The sequence below is a fragment of the Lissotriton helveticus genome, chromosome 9 (genome assembly GCF_964261635.1).
Source record: "Lissotriton helveticus chromosome 9, aLisHel1.1, whole genome shotgun sequence".
Taxonomy (NCBI): Eukaryota; Metazoa; Chordata; class Amphibia; order Caudata; family Salamandridae; genus Lissotriton; species Lissotriton helveticus.
The window spans coordinates 615,291,511-615,308,307 of NC_136070.1; the positions used below are offsets into that span (position 1 = coordinate 615,291,511).

Genomic DNA, 16,797 nt, shown 5'->3' on the forward strand with positions numbered 1-16,797 from the left:
TGTTACTTGGCACGCTTGCTTTTCAATAAAGTGCCAGTGCTGGCTGATTTTGTGAAACAGTTCTCCCCCTTTCGTCATTTCCATTACAATTAGTAGTCTAGCCCTTATTTCTAATGTTTGTATTGGAAACAGGCAGCACACTAGCACTGCAACATTGAATTTATTAATATGCTTTTTGTCCAACTCCAGTTGCTGAGGCATCATTTCGATTTGCTGCTGCTCACTGCTTTATGTAGCTCCATGCTGCATCATGCCTCGGGCCCTTTTTAGGTCTTGGCTAGGGCAGCTCGCATGCGCTGCTCTAAGAGTTGACTTTTGGAATCACTTCAGACTTCCAAGAGCCTTCTCCGTGTGGGCGTGCCTCCTCCCACACATCCCATTGGCCTTTGCGTGTGGCTTTCAATAATTGAAAGCACGCAAATGGCCAAAGACGGGTGCATGTCTCGCCTTTCCTCAACTTTCCCTCCCATGGCCTAAGGGTCTTGGGAGCACCCAGGGGACCATCTGTTCTGGATCAGGTTTCTAAATGGCGGCCACGATGGCAGCTGCATTCCTTACGGCGCGCACAGATCACCGATGCTGCACAATACAGTGCTTCCTGCAGCCAGCCACTCGACCCCCTGCTACCCAGCCCTGCAGCTCAGTTGAGTTCCGTTTCTTTTATAGCGATTCTCCAGCCTTGGGCCCTACAGAGGGAGGATTCCTCACTGTCCGTGTGAGGCACACCTGCTGGACTTTCCTTCCCAGATCCATCATGAGAGTAGCTCTGGAGCCCTCCACTACAGAGCCCCCTTTTTAGGTCTCGCGCCTGCGATGCATATGGCGCCAAGGCATCACGAGCACGTCCCACGTGGGTGCCTACCACGAGGACAACCGCAGCAGCAGAGCAAGTGTATATGTGATGGTGACCTCAGTGGACGCTCGCCGTCTCCGGCGGCTGCTGCGCGTGGGGGCCGGCCGCTGCTCCTGGACTGGCGGCCGGCCGCTGCTCCTGGACTGGCGGCCGGCCGCTGCTCCTGGACTGCCGGCCGGCCGCTGCTCCTGGACTGGCGGCCGGCCGCTGCTCCTGGACTGCCGGCCCTCGCTGGACTTCCTGTGCTCTAGCGCCGTGTTTTTATCATTTGTTTTCTGTTTGTTTATTTTATGGATTATTATATTTTAGTCTGCTTTCTTATTATTTTTCTGAAGCCTGTACAGCGTCGCACTGTCGATCGGAATAAAAACTGCGCACTCTAAATGTTAAACAGAAAAGATTCTGTTTCCCTCTTTCAGTGAGCCCCTCACCTCCATGATGAGGGAGGCTTAGAATGCCAGTTGCGAGCGGAATGCGTCACGCGTAGCAACAAGCAGCCCCAATACACATCACAGACTAATCCCATCACCTCTCTGTGATTTCCAAGCCCAGACTCCTCGCAGCTGCGGACGGCGCCCGGGCCTCATTTCCAATCCCTTCACTTGCAAATCAGCTTCCATTTCCTCTGCGCTTCCCTCAAACACCTCCGATTGCTGACTCCCTCCCACCTGAGGCGGGATCTGTGCCGCTCACACAACTCACAGAATATACAATCTCTGCACGTTTTATATTACTCTATTACAGGTCTTCAAAAGCAGAAAATACACCCGATGGCGCGGAATGTATTTCGGGGGCCCATTCAGCAGGCTGCAACAAAGAGAATTCATTTTTATCGAAAACAACTGGAGTTTTCCATTTTGTATCTGTTCATAAACCATGGTCCCAATACAAGAATCGACCAGCATTGGTAAAGCCAATAGGTCTGGCTTTAACGTGCCAACACATGTAAACATCGCGTTCACTAAAGCAGTTTACATGTGTTACATTCACAAATACTTTTAAGAACATTTAACGCTTGTTGGGCTGGTCTCTTTGATGTGCTTTTGTGGGCCGCTGATTGCTGGATCAGGTGACAGGTGATGGCTCTCGAAGGCATTAATCTGCATCAACCAGGCTTGTGATGCGTGTAGAGTTAAACCCTCGGCATGTAGAAGTAGCTCCTTCACAGCTTTGGAATATTAATGGGAGTTTACTGGACCTAGCGTGGGGTTTTTAGGGGAATGTCTACTGACCCGTTGCAACCTACTTGCCACGCTGTGTGGAGATTCAGTTGCAGTGACCGCAAACCTCTACATTTAATTAACTCTGGATTTGTGGTCTCTGCCCCTCCCATGGGTTGTGGGCACCTTCATTACTGGGCTAAGTCTTCTGTACAAGGCGCCATTGCTAGTAAGTGTCCCTTTAAGGAACATCATTGTTTGAGGGGGAGAGGGTCTAGAAAGGTCTCTGGTACCTTCTAGGCCAGCAGGAAAATGTTTTTTTTTTCTTAAATGTTTTTTATAGCCTTCATTTTTTCAATATTCAGTGTATATACAATTATGAGCATGTGGTCAGATGGGATCCGGAGATGCCTCACTCGTCGCCACCACAGCATCAATCTGTGCAACCATTCAACAACAACTGGTTCAAATATGTTCTCTCAATGTTTCAAGCTTTATTACAAATGTCACAAAAAGATGTTAATATTTCACTTCTGTTCTTGGATTTTCATCACAATAAAATACACTGAACATAATCTTCACAAAAGTTATTTACAAAAGTTTAACCTATTGCCATTATAAATCACAATAACTTTCATTTAAGTATTAATTATTAAAAAAATTAAGACATTGTTATTTGTAATATCAATACATTAAGTCACGTAAATACAACACATATTGCATTACAAATGCTATAGGTGTCACATTTGCGAAAGTTAAAACTATTGGCATTGTGAATGACAAAGCTATTAATTTAGCTATTTTTAAAACCAACACATAAATAAAATATTAGTCATTTACAATCCCAATAGCTCAAACTTTCCTGATGCGAGACCTATTGCATTGCAAATGCTTGTTGGTAGTCCCGTCGTCGTCTCCCCCGCGCGGGTCCTTCATGTGTTCTTTGTGACAGCCCTCTCAGTGCCCTCTTTCCAGGGCGCACTCAGGACGTCCGGCAGCAGCACCTCCTTGGCACACCGCACTCACTACCTGCGCTCTCGATGACCGCGGCTCCCCCAGCACCTCCGGGTTACTGTGACAGTGGCTGCCCCCGGTGACTCTCTCATTCTCTTACTTCAGCTTTCCCGACACACTCCTCCGGGACCCGGGTGCTGCCTCAGGCCAGTGAAGCGGTGCCGCGCCCATTCAGCCTTCGGCAGAGGTGGGTGGTGGGAACAAAGATGACGCCAGCGGCGAGGAGGAGCAGCGCAGCCCGAGCCTCACCAAGGGGCCGGCCCTCACCCACCGGGACCTCGTGGGCCGCAGCTACGTGGAGTTCATGAGCGTGGACCAGCACTCTATGCACACTCTCAAGTGGAACAAAAGGGGCTGGTGATGGACGGAGCATCTGAATCAATCAAACACTCGCACCCAGTCAAGAGATCTGGGTTTAATCCATCACCGTTCTTTAGCCCACTCTGCCACCCCAGTTCAGACATGGCTATATGCAAATCAGTCTGACCCTGTGCCTCATGGGAACAGTCCAGCCCGAACTGCCAAGCCATGTCTTCCCTGGACCGGGAACAAGCTTCCGAGGACCGGTTTCTGGCATTCCAGCCGTCTTCAGCCCGGCTTGCTTGAATCCAGTGGCAAAGTGAGCAAGGGACTCACGTCTGAGCAAACCCTGCCACACTTATGGCGGACCACCATCACCACCCCATTTTGTACCGCTTTTCGCCGCCATATGTGTTCTCCCTGAACTACCTCTCTCACAGCTTCTGTCACTGAGTCACATGAGTGCACGTTCATATCTCTGTTTGCCTCTTTCTGCCACTCTTTAGCCCATTTTATAAATGTGCTCTCACTGATCACCACTATGACTGTTGGGAGGCGTAACACAGGCCTCTGTAGTGCTTTTAGGTAGTCTCCATCTCATTCAACACCCCCCCCCCTCCCCCCATTGAGCCAAGACCAATGAATACCTGTGAGTTATGGGAGACTGAGGGGTGCGGAGGGCTCATCACAATCTTCACGAGAGCCCCATCAGTTTGCCTTATAACACTGACTGTTAGGTGTGTATGTCAGTCGTTGACTGTCCCAGTGTGTGAGCCTCTGTCAATTTATAGCTGTGTATCTCTGTGTTTCTTAGTATAAAATGTAATATAGCTCAATGGACTAATGCGTCCTTTGTATAATTCTGTGTGTTAACATGATGGTTACTGGTTCCAATCCTGGTGCTGTCACTCCGCTTGAAATATTTCTGAGGTCGGTAAAATGAGTACTATCGAGTTGGGTCATCAGGGCTTCTGTAAATCTGCAATTTTGCCGCCTGACTTTTTTTTACCTGATTATGGATTTGCTGCATTTGCCACATAATCCATCATCTGCTACGTAATCTGTAAAAGCTTACAAAGAAAATCTTTCTAGATCAAAAGTTACTAAAACACAGGAACTTGTTGCTTCTTGCTTATTGCTGGATTTGGGTGCTAAACTAGTTCAAAGCACTTATAAGGTCCCAAAGGCGAGACCTATTGGCTATGCCAGTGCTTGTTTGGTAAACTGTTCATGCAGAAGGACGATAGAAATTATTAAAAACTCCATTTGGGCCACTGGATACTCATTGCAACATTTTAAACTATGCCCTCATATTTTCTTCAATTGGGTGCAGATTATCTGTCCCCATACATGTACGTTCTCAATGGAGTTTTATGTACCTAGTCTAAAATGGGTAGGATGACCTCCACGATTTCCTACCGAAACCCTAATGTTTGTGGCATGCTGCACTATGGCACGGTGCACCCAACAATCAGTTTGCCTTACGGTTTTGTTGACTTTTTGATAGTCACAGATGAATTTTTTCGCTCTTACTATGAGTGCAGCCGGTGCCGCATTTTGCTGTGTCCTAAAGACCGCCACCTTATTTCTAAAAAAAAAAAAAAAAAACATGAAATCTGTCCTTATTGTGATGCTCAGCACTTCTTTAACTAAATATGTTTAATAGTAATATTATACACACCCCTTCATTTCTTTGTTTACCACCTTTTTGGCAAGTATCGGTTATAATTTCCAAGATTTCCTTTTATTTTAGATAAGGGTGTTTTAGGTGGGCGAGAGTGTCATATAATATACTTTACGCCTTTTAATAAAACATTTTTCATGTAACGGGAGCATCTCTGGTGTGAAATGTTGTATTTGGAACATTATCTGCACACGCTGACAATGGAGTTTGCTGTGTGAATGCCCCGTGATACTCTTGGAGGGTGCACTTGTGTACAGTTTCCTTACAGGCGCATTTTATACATGTTGGTACTGTATTTATAACCTGTTCTGTCTGGTTAGAGACTTTTTTTGGTAAACTAATAGCAAAACAACTAGCCCTGCAATGCATTTTTTTCCCCATTTTAAAAGATGAGGAATTTTATTTTTATGGGGATGCACACCTCACGTACATCAAAAGTGCAGTTTTGCTTTAAGGTACGTGGGGAGGTTGACAGTTTCACAATTTCGCACACTGGCAGTCTGTGCCACAGGTAATTTTTCTACTCTGTGAAGTGATGAGCCTGAACACTGGCCTAGGTTATTTGTATCTTTATATCTGATTTGAAAGTGTTAATTGCAAGCATATTTCGGCTTCACATTGTTAAGGTAGGTCTCAACTGTGACAATATTTGCCCCAGAAATTAGTGTTCTGCCATTTTTGTCTCAACTGTCTATTCGGCATGAAAGGGCGCTTTTTCGCAAGCTTATTTAAGGACAATAGATTGTCACAGCAAATTTTATTTTAGATATAGCACTGCATGGTTGCCTCCAGAGCACGTTTTTGATTCTCGTGGCTCCATTTTGTGTGGCTTATCTCTGCGTTCTAAATGAAAGATTTATGGGGGTAAATAAAATGAAGCTTGTGCAGGGTTTTCTTTTGTATTTGTGTCGTTGGTCTGTAGGGGGCACTGCAAGAAAAGGGGGTGGGAAGCATTACCCTAACTCAGTCATTACTACCCTTCAGCATTCCACACAAGAAGGCAGTTTATCCATTGACGAGCCAGGGTATGGTTGTCCTTTCCGATCTTCTGCAGTTTACAAAATGTAGGTCTTTGATTAATGTCTATTTTACTAGCATTGTCTTTTACACAAAGAAACACTCAGAAGGGCAAGCTGTGCCATTCTAGTGGTGAAAGTGTTTTTTTTTTTTTGTCTTGTCATAAGTTTTCGGCCCAGCAGGAACCCAGGTCCCATTTGGGAACTAAATGTAATCTTGACAAAATGAGTGTCCTCTTTTAGAGCGCATACATTAAGCAAAATTGAGTTCTATTTTATAGAAACTAGCTTTTCTGTTATGTCTGCAAGTTTAGTTAGAGGCAGGGTTTATTATTGAAATGTTTAACGGTACTCCATAAAGAAGAAACTGTTAAATGTGCATTTTATTTTTTTGTTATGTTGAGATTTTCATGGATATCATTCAAACTGTCTGTATTGGTCCCAAAACCTTTGTCATGCTGAGAAGGGTATCCATACTAAACAGTATACCAACTCTACTAATGTTGTATTATATACAACTTACTGCAGTACTTACAGCTTGCACTACAAACTAACTCCACAATGGAGGGTTTTGTCCGTCCGCAAATTGCTTCCAATACCTTCTCAGGGATAGCAAGGCATAAATCTACAATACATTGGATGTTAAATGCTTAATTGGGGTTTTAAGTTAAGAGGACTAATGTTTTTGAGAACATTTGAATTGCTGTTATGACCTGTTGAGGCGCTACAATCTGGAAGCATGCCATCTATCTACCACAGAAAAGGTGATAATGTGGGCTTTACTTACAAATGTTCCTGTTGATGTATGTAAAGCTGCCGCTTGGAGGTCAGTTCCCATATTCCCTAATCAATAATAGTCGTCTTGTGGTGTAGAGTATTGCTTGCTGTTCTAATATAAAATGTATTTTGAGAAGTGAAAATTCCTTAGCTCGAAGTGTAATTCTCACTTAAACTGATCTGCCTCATTGATAACCTACCCATCACTGCTTCCTTTTCAAGGAGTTTTGGTTTTGAGAGTCACAAATAGCACTAAGTCTTTTGGCTGCTGGGAGACATTAAGGGTGTTACAAGGTTGGTTCTCTTAAAAAAAGACTTCACCTATTTGTCTGCATTTAAGTAAAAAAAAAACAGGAAGACTTTTTAAGAAATGTTTTTAAAACGTCTGAGAATTGTTCAAAAGGCCATCAAATATGCAAATTAGCAGAAGTAGTAACAGCCATTACAGGGAAGGAAACTTTACTTCCTCTTCAAGGGTATCTGTATTAAATTCATAAATAACTCAACAGCCCTGTCTTTTTCATAGCCTCAGAAGGGAGGCAGAGTATGTGTTGCATTCTGCTATTTTCAGTAGATAATCAAACTGAGCAGAGGGACCAGCTGCCAGTCTACTGAATTTTAGGAATCTGAAGCACCGTGGCTGCTTAACGTGGTTTTACAACCTTTTTTTAGGTCTCGCCTGCATGGGCTGCGCACATGCGCAGTCTCGCTGGCGAGATTTAATGATTTAGAGGGCTTTCAGTATCGGGTGTTAAGCCCACCCTTTTTCCCATTGGCCGGTGTCACCGTTTATGCTAAACGGTGGCCATCCATTGGGAAAGAGCTTTTCCTGACGTAGACTTTTCTCTTTCAGACGGCCAACTTGGACGGGCTCGTCTGATTTCCGTTCGTCGCAAAAGCTTTCTTTTCTTTGAGGCCATGTGTTTCAAACACATGGTCCCATAAAGACAAGAAATCGGTTTGCGACAAATAGAAATGAAAGCTGGCAAGCAGGAAAACAGCTCAATGTCCTGAGAGTCTGCTGCAGTGATAGTTTTGTAAACTGCAGCCTACAGATGACACACACGCTGACCGGAGATGTGTACACCGCATTTAGCTCTGGAACCAAATTCCTTCAGGAGCTTCCTTCTTTAACCCCTTCCACGCGGGGCTAATTCCCCTGCGGTGCGGGGGGAGGTGCCGCGCGCAGGGCCGCTGTAGAGTCCAGCTCGTCATGCTGCACTCATGACGAGTTTGACTCGTCATGACTCCGTCCGCTCCTTAAGAACGCCCGCACAGGTGGGGAATTTGCCGTGCGAGGGAGGCGCAACGGCAGCATGACCACCGTGCAGCATGACGAGCTGGACTCGTCATGAGCACAGAAAGGGTTAATTTCTTCTGCTCAGCTCCCAACCATAAATGGTGGACACAAAGGGCGCGTAGCGCCTGAAAGTTGATGTTTGCAGAAGAGGACGGACACCTCACCCGCCCCCTCTCTGCCAAATCAAAGCTGGAGAAATGCTCACACCTATCCTCTTTAAAGAAGGCTGTTGACTGGTGCAGACCACTGGTGGGTGGGGCCCAAAGCCCTCCTGCCCGGCACCAGGGTGGGCGCCCGGAATGCAGGCTAACATTTCAGTTGGTTCCGCGGACAATGCGGCCTCCTCGCCTGGGGCCCTCTCCACAGAACAGCCGCTCTCACTTTCAGGGTCACCTAAAATCAAAAAAAGTTGTTGAAAGAAAGGGGCCTCACCTGCACTCCTGGTCTGTGCCGCCCGAGGCCCACAGCTACCAGAGGAATGCGGCAGGGGAGTGAGGGGGTGAGAGAGCAGTAAATGAACACATTCCTGCCTGTTTGAGTGAGGGAGCTCCGAATACCGGGCGCCTGGCTGCGGGCCACTGCTCGCCTCCTCCGGTACACCAGCTGCCGAACAAGAGCATCAGACAGTGCGAAGGTCTCTCCGTGCACGAACACGTCCACGGGGGAGGATTACAGGCACGAATTTCATCTAATGTAAACTCTCTCAGCCCTTACTGTCACAACAGCTGCTTGGATGAGGGCGCCCGCAGGGGCTGCCCTGCTTTTCAGTCTCAAGGAGGTGAGGTCCCCAAGCAGGTGTTCGGCCACTTAAGCAGGATGGCAATTCGGGTATAAAATGATTTTGTACATTTTCTTATGCACATCCTTGGGAATGGTACACAGAGTTCGCTTCTACAAAACGTGGGCATATTTATAATTACAATGCGTGTTGCATTTACCGCTTGGATGATAGTTTTGCAGCAGTGTCGGGAACTGAATGGTTCTCATTTTATTGCCCGGGAGAGGATGAAAGTCTGAGCCAGCCCTACTGTCATTCAATCCTGTAACTTCAGGTTGCACTTGGCATAGTGGTAATAACCACTGAGCCATCTCTTGAATAGTTACAAGAACTCGGTGGCACTGTTTAAGGGTGCAGGATGTGTGCAGGTGCAGTTGAGCCCAGATAACTGCGCACCAAGAATCTTTTCGAGTCACAAGAGTCAGTGGCCATGAAATATATCACCTGGAGGGATTTTACCCTTCTCTCTTTTTTTTTTTTTTTAAGGCAGCCTGAGTGCTGTGCATGTGATGTTTGTCACAAACACGTCATTAAACTTTCTAACTGCTTAGGTAAATCTATTGCCAATGTATTAGTCATTGGCGGATGTTTGAATTTCTATCAGACGTTTTAGAGACAACTTTGACGGGAATTCCCTGGATATGATGTCAGTCTAACCAGCCCCTGGAGTGTCTTTGTCCTTTTGGGACAGGTCATCCTTCTCCCGTCACTGCCCCCCCTCTTCACCCATGACTTAATGCTCAAGTCACTGCACGCCTCTCGCGGGAACCCGACGCTCTGGTTTATTATTGACTAATTTTAACCAGTTTCCCCGCACACCTCCTTTCGGTTACTGCATCGTGTTTAGGTGAATCACTTCCAGGCTCCCCAACTTCCCTAAATTTGAGTTCTCACAGCCTCTCTGGGAGGGAGGAGACCAGAAATTAATCCAGTGGATGCAGACGAATGTCACTATATTACAGGGGAGCACACGGTCTGTATAGGCCTAAAAATAAACCATATCGTCATTGCTGGTTGGGAGAAGGTCTGCTCTAGTCGGTTCCTGCTTTCTTAAGTTTCCATTAAGGACATTAATCCCAGCTTGGCATTTCATAAAAACTAAATTGTTTACCTCAATTAATTACTAACGTTGACCTTGGACTTTCTACCATAGCCACTATAGGTATAACACAAAGACCAATGCCTCCTATGATACTGCATCAAATACATTTTTTAGCTAATACTTGTCCTGTTTCAGCATGGCCATGACTTTGTGTTCCAATGCCAATAATATAACAAGCATTAAAAATGCAATAGGTCTCGCCTTTTATTAAGTTAAAGCCATTTGCTTTGCTATACAATACCATTAGCAAAGCAAATGGCTTTAACTTAACCAAAGGCGAGACCTGTTGCATTTTCAATGCTTGTTTCATTCTCAAGTAGGTATTTGATACATGTACAATTAATTTTATGCTGCACAGGCATTTTTTGTAATTTGAGCGCTTTAATTCTTTAAACAAGTGTTAATAAATCCCACAGTGGGCAAAATTATTTATGTATTTAATAAAGTTTCCGAGAGCAAGTTGATTTTATTGTTCTATATTAAGGGGGTCACATTCTTCTTTCCTTGGGTGCTTCTTTTCCTATTACTACCGGCCATGTCCAATTCTAAAATCCATGCCCGATACTTTGTGGTTATCTGATTGAGCACATAATGCTTTGCTGAATTGTATAAGACGTTTCGTGGAATTGTTGGGAGACATTTCGCAACAAAGCTGCTGACATCTTGGGAGCCAGTCTTCTTTCATCCAAAGTATGAGTACAGTTCAAGGTTATTTACGGCTTCTGTCATAGAACCAGTTCTCTTGACTCTCTCCCATGTTTCAGAAAAAGACTAATTGGGGCTACCACGGCATAGGCAAGTCCAATGCCAAGCTGATCACTATGCTAACCGTAAAGTGTTTGGATGCCATGTTGTTACAATTATTCATCAGAGATTAATTGTTCAGTCGATTAATGTATTTATTCACTTAAACTGAGCCATTTAATTAACCCCTTTGCCGCGTGGGTAATTCCCCCCACGGTGCGGGGGTCCGCGGTGCTCATGACGAGCTGGGCCCGTCACAACCCTGCCCACTGATTAATTCTCCCACTCAGGCGAGGGAATCAATCTCGCGTGAGCGGGCCGCGGCCGTTATGACAAGCCCAGCTCGTCATGAGCACAGCTCCACTGTGACTCATGACTAGCTGGGCTCGTCATGAGCATGGAAGGGGTTAAGGGCTCCGGTGATGTTGTTTCTTGGCTAATTCACGCGTACTCTTGCTCTAATACACCCAAAAAAATAGCAGTCCATATTCTTTCAGCTCTGCCTGATGACGGCTCAGATACCCCAGTGAAGAGGCGTAGAGTAACAGCGGAGATGGAGGGCAAATATGTCATCAACATGCCTAAAGGTACCACAGCAAGAACTAAGCGAATTCTGGAACAGCAGGCAGCACAAGGTACATGGTTGTCAAATGCCTTCTTGCATGTGGTCAACTGTCCACAGAATATATAAAGATTGAGATAATTAGTTAAATAGACTCATTGTCTGTTTAGCTGTTACCTTTTACACTTTAATGTTGTGTAGTCTTTGACATTATATCGGATTTGTGACTCACCTAAGCTTAATTGTGTATCCAAGAATTCCCATGTGAACAGTGGAAATTTTTTCAACAGGGCACATAAATGCAAATATTTACCAAATCTTTATATGCTTTTCCACCACTGTGAAAGTCTGAGTGGGCAGTGATTCGCACACTGCAGTTTTTGCTTTGGTTCAGTTAAATACATGATGTTCGTTCTCTTTAATGTAGAGTGTGTTCCTTCAATACAGTTATAGAATTATTCATAGTAGCCACATTGTGCCACATTAACTGTAAACTGCATTAGAAGTATAGAAATGTGAGGCCAGAAGATTACATTTTTAGGCCACATGCATTCTAGCCTAACCTTTAGTTCTCTACAGTTTGTCTGCAAAAACTGGCAGCCAGATTTCATTCACCATTCCATAGATTTATTAATCTTTTTATGGAGCACTGGTGTTCTCTTAATGCAACTTCATTGAGCTAGGCTAATAAAATGGCATTACTGAACCACTTGCTAGTTTCTGTTACAACGGTCTGCTTTAAGGTTATAAGTAATGACACTTCGACCGGCGGTATTGCTCAATACAAAGTTTTGACTAGGGTTACTTGAGTAGGAAGGCTTGCAAGGGGGTGAGGTTGATTTTTGATGGGAGTTCAGTGTTCCTCCTTCGGCTTTTTGATCTTGTCCCAGCACTTGACATACCCTCCTTTGCAAGTGATTTCTTGGCTCTGCAGGTCGAATTCCAGCCTTATTTGGGCTGGCGAGTCATACTTGGGTAAATTGCTCAGACCACATGCCGCTTATGCGAGGAAGCTGAGTGTAGTACACTTACTGTGCATCTGCAGAGCACTTCAAGCTGAACAGCGGGGGCTGCTGAAGCCTCTTTTCCTGAGCAGGGGGATAAGAACCTGCAGACAAGCAGTGAAGGCAAGCCTTGGAGGGGGCGCCGTACAGTTATCGCTTTGTACGGTTTATGGAAGGGGCAGGGGTAAAAATTCTTGCATCAAGTGACCAGCAATGCCTATCACCACAATCAAGACTCCTAAAGTCCCATCTTCCAGTGAACATTACTTATCCACTATAATCTCCGTCGAGAAGATAGACGTAGGAGTACAACAACCACCAGCACCACTTCACTGCTGCTGTTTTTAAACCAATTGAACGTTTGCATACACTCCTGTATAACATTTCAGCTGCCGTTTTTTTTTTTTACCCAACCGAATATTGTCCCCTAAAAGAGACCAAATATTTACTTTTTCTAGTCTCCATGATCCTTACCCCTTTTTTTTAAATCTCTTTTTAGGCGCTTTAAGCAACAGAATCCGTAAATTCCTAGGAAAGTTCTCTGTACAAAGAATGTTAGTCTTTTCCAATTCATTCAACTGACAATAATTATTGAATACTGCACTAACTATTTCTAAAATGCATGAATGAATGTTTTAGGATACGCCTTTTCGATTTTTAATCATGAATCATGCTGCTACTTACTGTTTCCTTTTTTTAAAGTACATTGTAAAGGTTTTCATTAACCAAACAATACATTATTCTTACCCTACGTGTATGCCTTTGAAAACAATGTATAATCTTTATAACCCATCCTGTAGTAAAGCTGAAAAAGGTTCTTCACAAGTTCTGGTGAACTGTTTGTCCACATACTTTGCAAGAAGATAATAATAATCACAATCGGTGATTAACTGAAAGTTAAACTTCCCTTAAAAAAAAAAAAGAACTAAACTAATCTAATTCTGCTAACCACATCAAGCATTTCTACCTTCACTTCCTTCTCAAAAGTTAAACCACCTGGTCTAATAAAATCAAGCAAACCTTTGGGCTCCCACCTTGACTCCTGCCCAGCAGCAGTTCATATCCTTATGAATTACTGGCAGCCCCAAGCTCACCAACATTTGGTTTGCCCAGTCTTAAATAACCCCGCGGCCTATAGCCCTATTCCTATTCTCTGTTTTGTGGCCAATCTCAGGGAAAAGTGGCGGACCACACCATGCAGGCGAAGGTGAAGTTAAGTCTGAAAGAGATTGTGGGATTACCCCCCAAACCTGCACTGAAAATAAACGTCAGCTCGAAGACTCCATGACATCGCTGACCATCAATGCTTTATGACTGTATGACAAGCCAGCAATAATCCTGTCTACTTGATTTATGTTGACTGGACTATAAGTATTCTGTGATCCGCAAGCTTTGCCGTTCATACCAGTTACAATGAATGATTGGTTTATGACATGTAAGCAGCAAACTGAACGATTTATGATCACAAGTAAAGTTTGCGTGGTGTGCATGTGAAACAATGTGAACAGTAAAGCTGCGGCCAAATACTTCAAAACACATACAAATGGTGAAGTGCTTCATCAGAACGGGAGCGGCCACATGCAAAGTTTAAGGAAAACTGCTCTCTGAGCAGACTTGTCAAAGGAAGCCGGCAGATTAAGGTCTGACCATGGGAATAGACCTAAAGCTTTCCTTTCCATCATCGGGTACATATTGAATTCACATTCATAACCTTTCCAGTGTCGCCACTCTTTAAATCTTCTTTCCTCATTCACATCATATTCTCTTTTGTCATTCTTTTCTTAATTTAACAATTAAGCTGTGCTTTTTTGTAATGCTTATAGTTCTGGAGTCCAGCTTCTTCCTTACATATGTTACTGCATGAATACCTGTCGCGTAACTTTCATTCTCTCCAGTCCTGGGTAGGTTAGGACTTGACTCGACTCTTTTCTCCCTACTCCACCAGCTGTATGAAAAAACCATTTGGGTGCTAGTGTTTTATACAAAAACAAAGTTACAGTTCGCAAACATAAATTTTTTTGGGACATATTTAAAAAGTGTGTATCTTTGTTCTCTGTCTTCTGAGAGTCTTTCCTAAATATTTACTTGTTCCACAAGGCATGCAGCGTACATCTGTGTTTGACCGTCTTGGAGCCGAGGCCAAAGCAGACACTACTACAGGAGTCAAGGTGAGATGCTTTAAGCATTTGTTGCATTTCACAATTTTGGGTTTTAAACTGATCTAATTAACACTAAATAGCTCGGCGTGCGTGCAGGGTGAAAGCACAATTTGCAAAAGTGAACTTTTTGTTTTAATTTAAATTTTTATTTATTGAAACCACGGGAGTGCAGCTAACTGGGAGATTAACTTGTGATCCTAATCTCTGTGCAAGGTATCAAGTCTAATTTCATGCCAACGCTAAAAGAGACCTTTGCCTAAGGATTGAAGGTTGGTCTGGCTGGCTTAATGACATTGTGCTGTTTGTACAGCACCAAGTCCATTTATTTCCAACCAAAGTCTTCTGCTTGGCATGTACAGTGCTGTCATTCGGTACTGCAGCACCTGTCGAGTTCTTTATCAGTAGTTTATTCTCCATGTTGGGATCAATTTTTACTTTAGGCAGACTGCCTGCAGATCAATAAGTAAAACAATTACGAAATATCTTTGTGAGGTTGCTTTTTTTGGATAATTTCATATAAGAGAAAAATGTTATGCACCCATTGAGATTAAGTATGTTTAACCAACTCATCTGTTGTAGTGCTACACTAAGTGTTCAAACTCACTCTTCCTGTGTAATGGGTAAGCGTGGATTGTGGCTGAAGATCAAAGCTGTATGGGGTCCTTTATGTGAAATTCAAATTTTAAATAGCTATTGAGTCTTGGTTTCGAAGCGGTTAGAATTGTTTTTACCTACTTCTGCTGTTGCACTCATTGGTCCCTCACTTTTTAGAGTTTTTTTTATGTCAAGAGAAGGATGTAAAATTGCATTTCTCAGAAAGTAATAGATGGATTTACTAAAGTTCTTTCTAAGGCTGTTAGAGTTAACTATGAGAGTTGACACCTCGAGTATGAGTTAAATGAGTTGTTTTTCCTGCTTTCTGACAGTAGGACATTGGGACACTAGTTTGTTGTTTCCTTTTCCTTTTATTTCTTTTGCACCATTTTCCAGTCTGTTATCCTTGTGTTGCTTTTTTGAGTAATCTTTCCCCACATAGAATGTATTCTTCTGTGTTTTTACCTACAGGGGAGTGAGTTTTTTTTCTGATTGTCATACCCATTTCCTCAGTGGGATCTTAAACCTATTAGCATTTAAAGTTCTTTTTCTGTGCTTCTGCAACTGTTAAATGTTTTAGTTGGTCATTTGTGTCCAGATATCTCTGCAGCCTATTTGTGTGAGTAAAAGAAATATTTTTTTTAATTATTTTTATGCAGCCTACTGGAGTTTTTAGTCGTCTTAGTGATTCTGCAGAAGAAGACAAAACAACAGAGAGTGATGACGATTGCTCAGTCCTACAGTATGCTGGCGTCCTAAAGAACATTACAAAGCCTGCAGCAAAAGAGATTGCAAAACCAGGAGTAACCATCAAAGCGAAAGCCACTAGTTCGGTGCCCAAATCGTCTGTCACTTCCCTGAAGCGGCCTGCTGAGAAGAGCGAGTCATTAACCATCCCGCCTGCCAAGGCTGCAAAAAGCACACCCATCTCAAAAGTGAGTGTAATTCAAAGACTTGGTAAACCAGCCACACCAGCCTTGGCGCAGAGGTTGGGCAAACCCCCTCTTCCACCTCTGGTACAGAGACTTGGAAAGACCCCTGTGGTAGCCCAAGATAGCAGAATTTCCAGCACCAAGAGTAAATCGGCTCCAGAGTTTAGGATCACCATTAAGCGGACTTTGGGGAGTACAAAAGTTAGCAGCACCAGCGAACTCCACAGTGCACAGATGGACAACACAGGGACTGTAAGTGTGTTTAAAAGACTAGGCAGGAAAAACAATTAAACTGACAGAATTTTTTTTATGGTAAACTATAGATAGTGCTTTTGAACTATTCTGTATTTATAACTTTGTACGACCGTTTTACTTATTTGATAGCATGCCGAAACAGAGTTTAGATTAAATTTTTTGCTTGGTTGTGGTTTGGGCAAGTGCTATTTGCCATTCCGAGCCAATATTAAAATCAGCAGGACATCAAAGCATACAATAAAAGTGTTGGTTGGCTTGCATACTTTATTTTGATTTAAATAGGTATATTCAGATTTACATGAACAGCAAATGGAAAACATCGTAGAACATCCAAAGCAATGTTTCCAGGTAACATAAGTCGGCAGCAACTAGCGTCCATGACATTACATACAATAAAACAGTAGAGGGAGTGGGGGAAGCCTCCCATGAACAGCCATCTGGCAGTGACCACAAGTATGTCTTTATTAGTGTCTGTACGGTTGCCCTTTCAGGTTACTGCAATTGGCTCTTGAAAAGTGGTCATTTTTTTTACTCCAGCCTGCTGTATACCCCAACTCACTTAT

General features: G+C 43.6%; 1 protein-coding gene across 4 annotated transcripts in view; it reads left to right on the top strand.

Moving 5' to 3' along the window:
• Nucleotides 1–16,494, top strand: part of C9H19orf47 (chromosome 9 C19orf47 homolog) — a 96,268-nt gene extending 79,774 nt beyond the window's left edge. For 3 of the 4 annotated variants that reach the window (XM_078660659.1, XM_078660658.1, XM_078660660.1), the window contains exons 7-9: nt 11,226–11,363; nt 14,392–14,462; nt 15,707–16,494. In XM_078660659.1, the coding sequence (XP_078516785.1) occupies nt 11,226–11,363; nt 14,392–14,462; nt 15,707–16,270 (773 nt within the window). In that variant the 3' untranslated portion in view covers nt 16,271–16,494. The remainder of the gene's footprint in view (nt 1–11,225; nt 11,364–14,391; nt 14,463–15,706) is intronic. The other variant, XM_078660661.1, reaches the window with a different exon arrangement.
• Nucleotides 16,495–16,797: the final 303 nt, after the last annotated feature.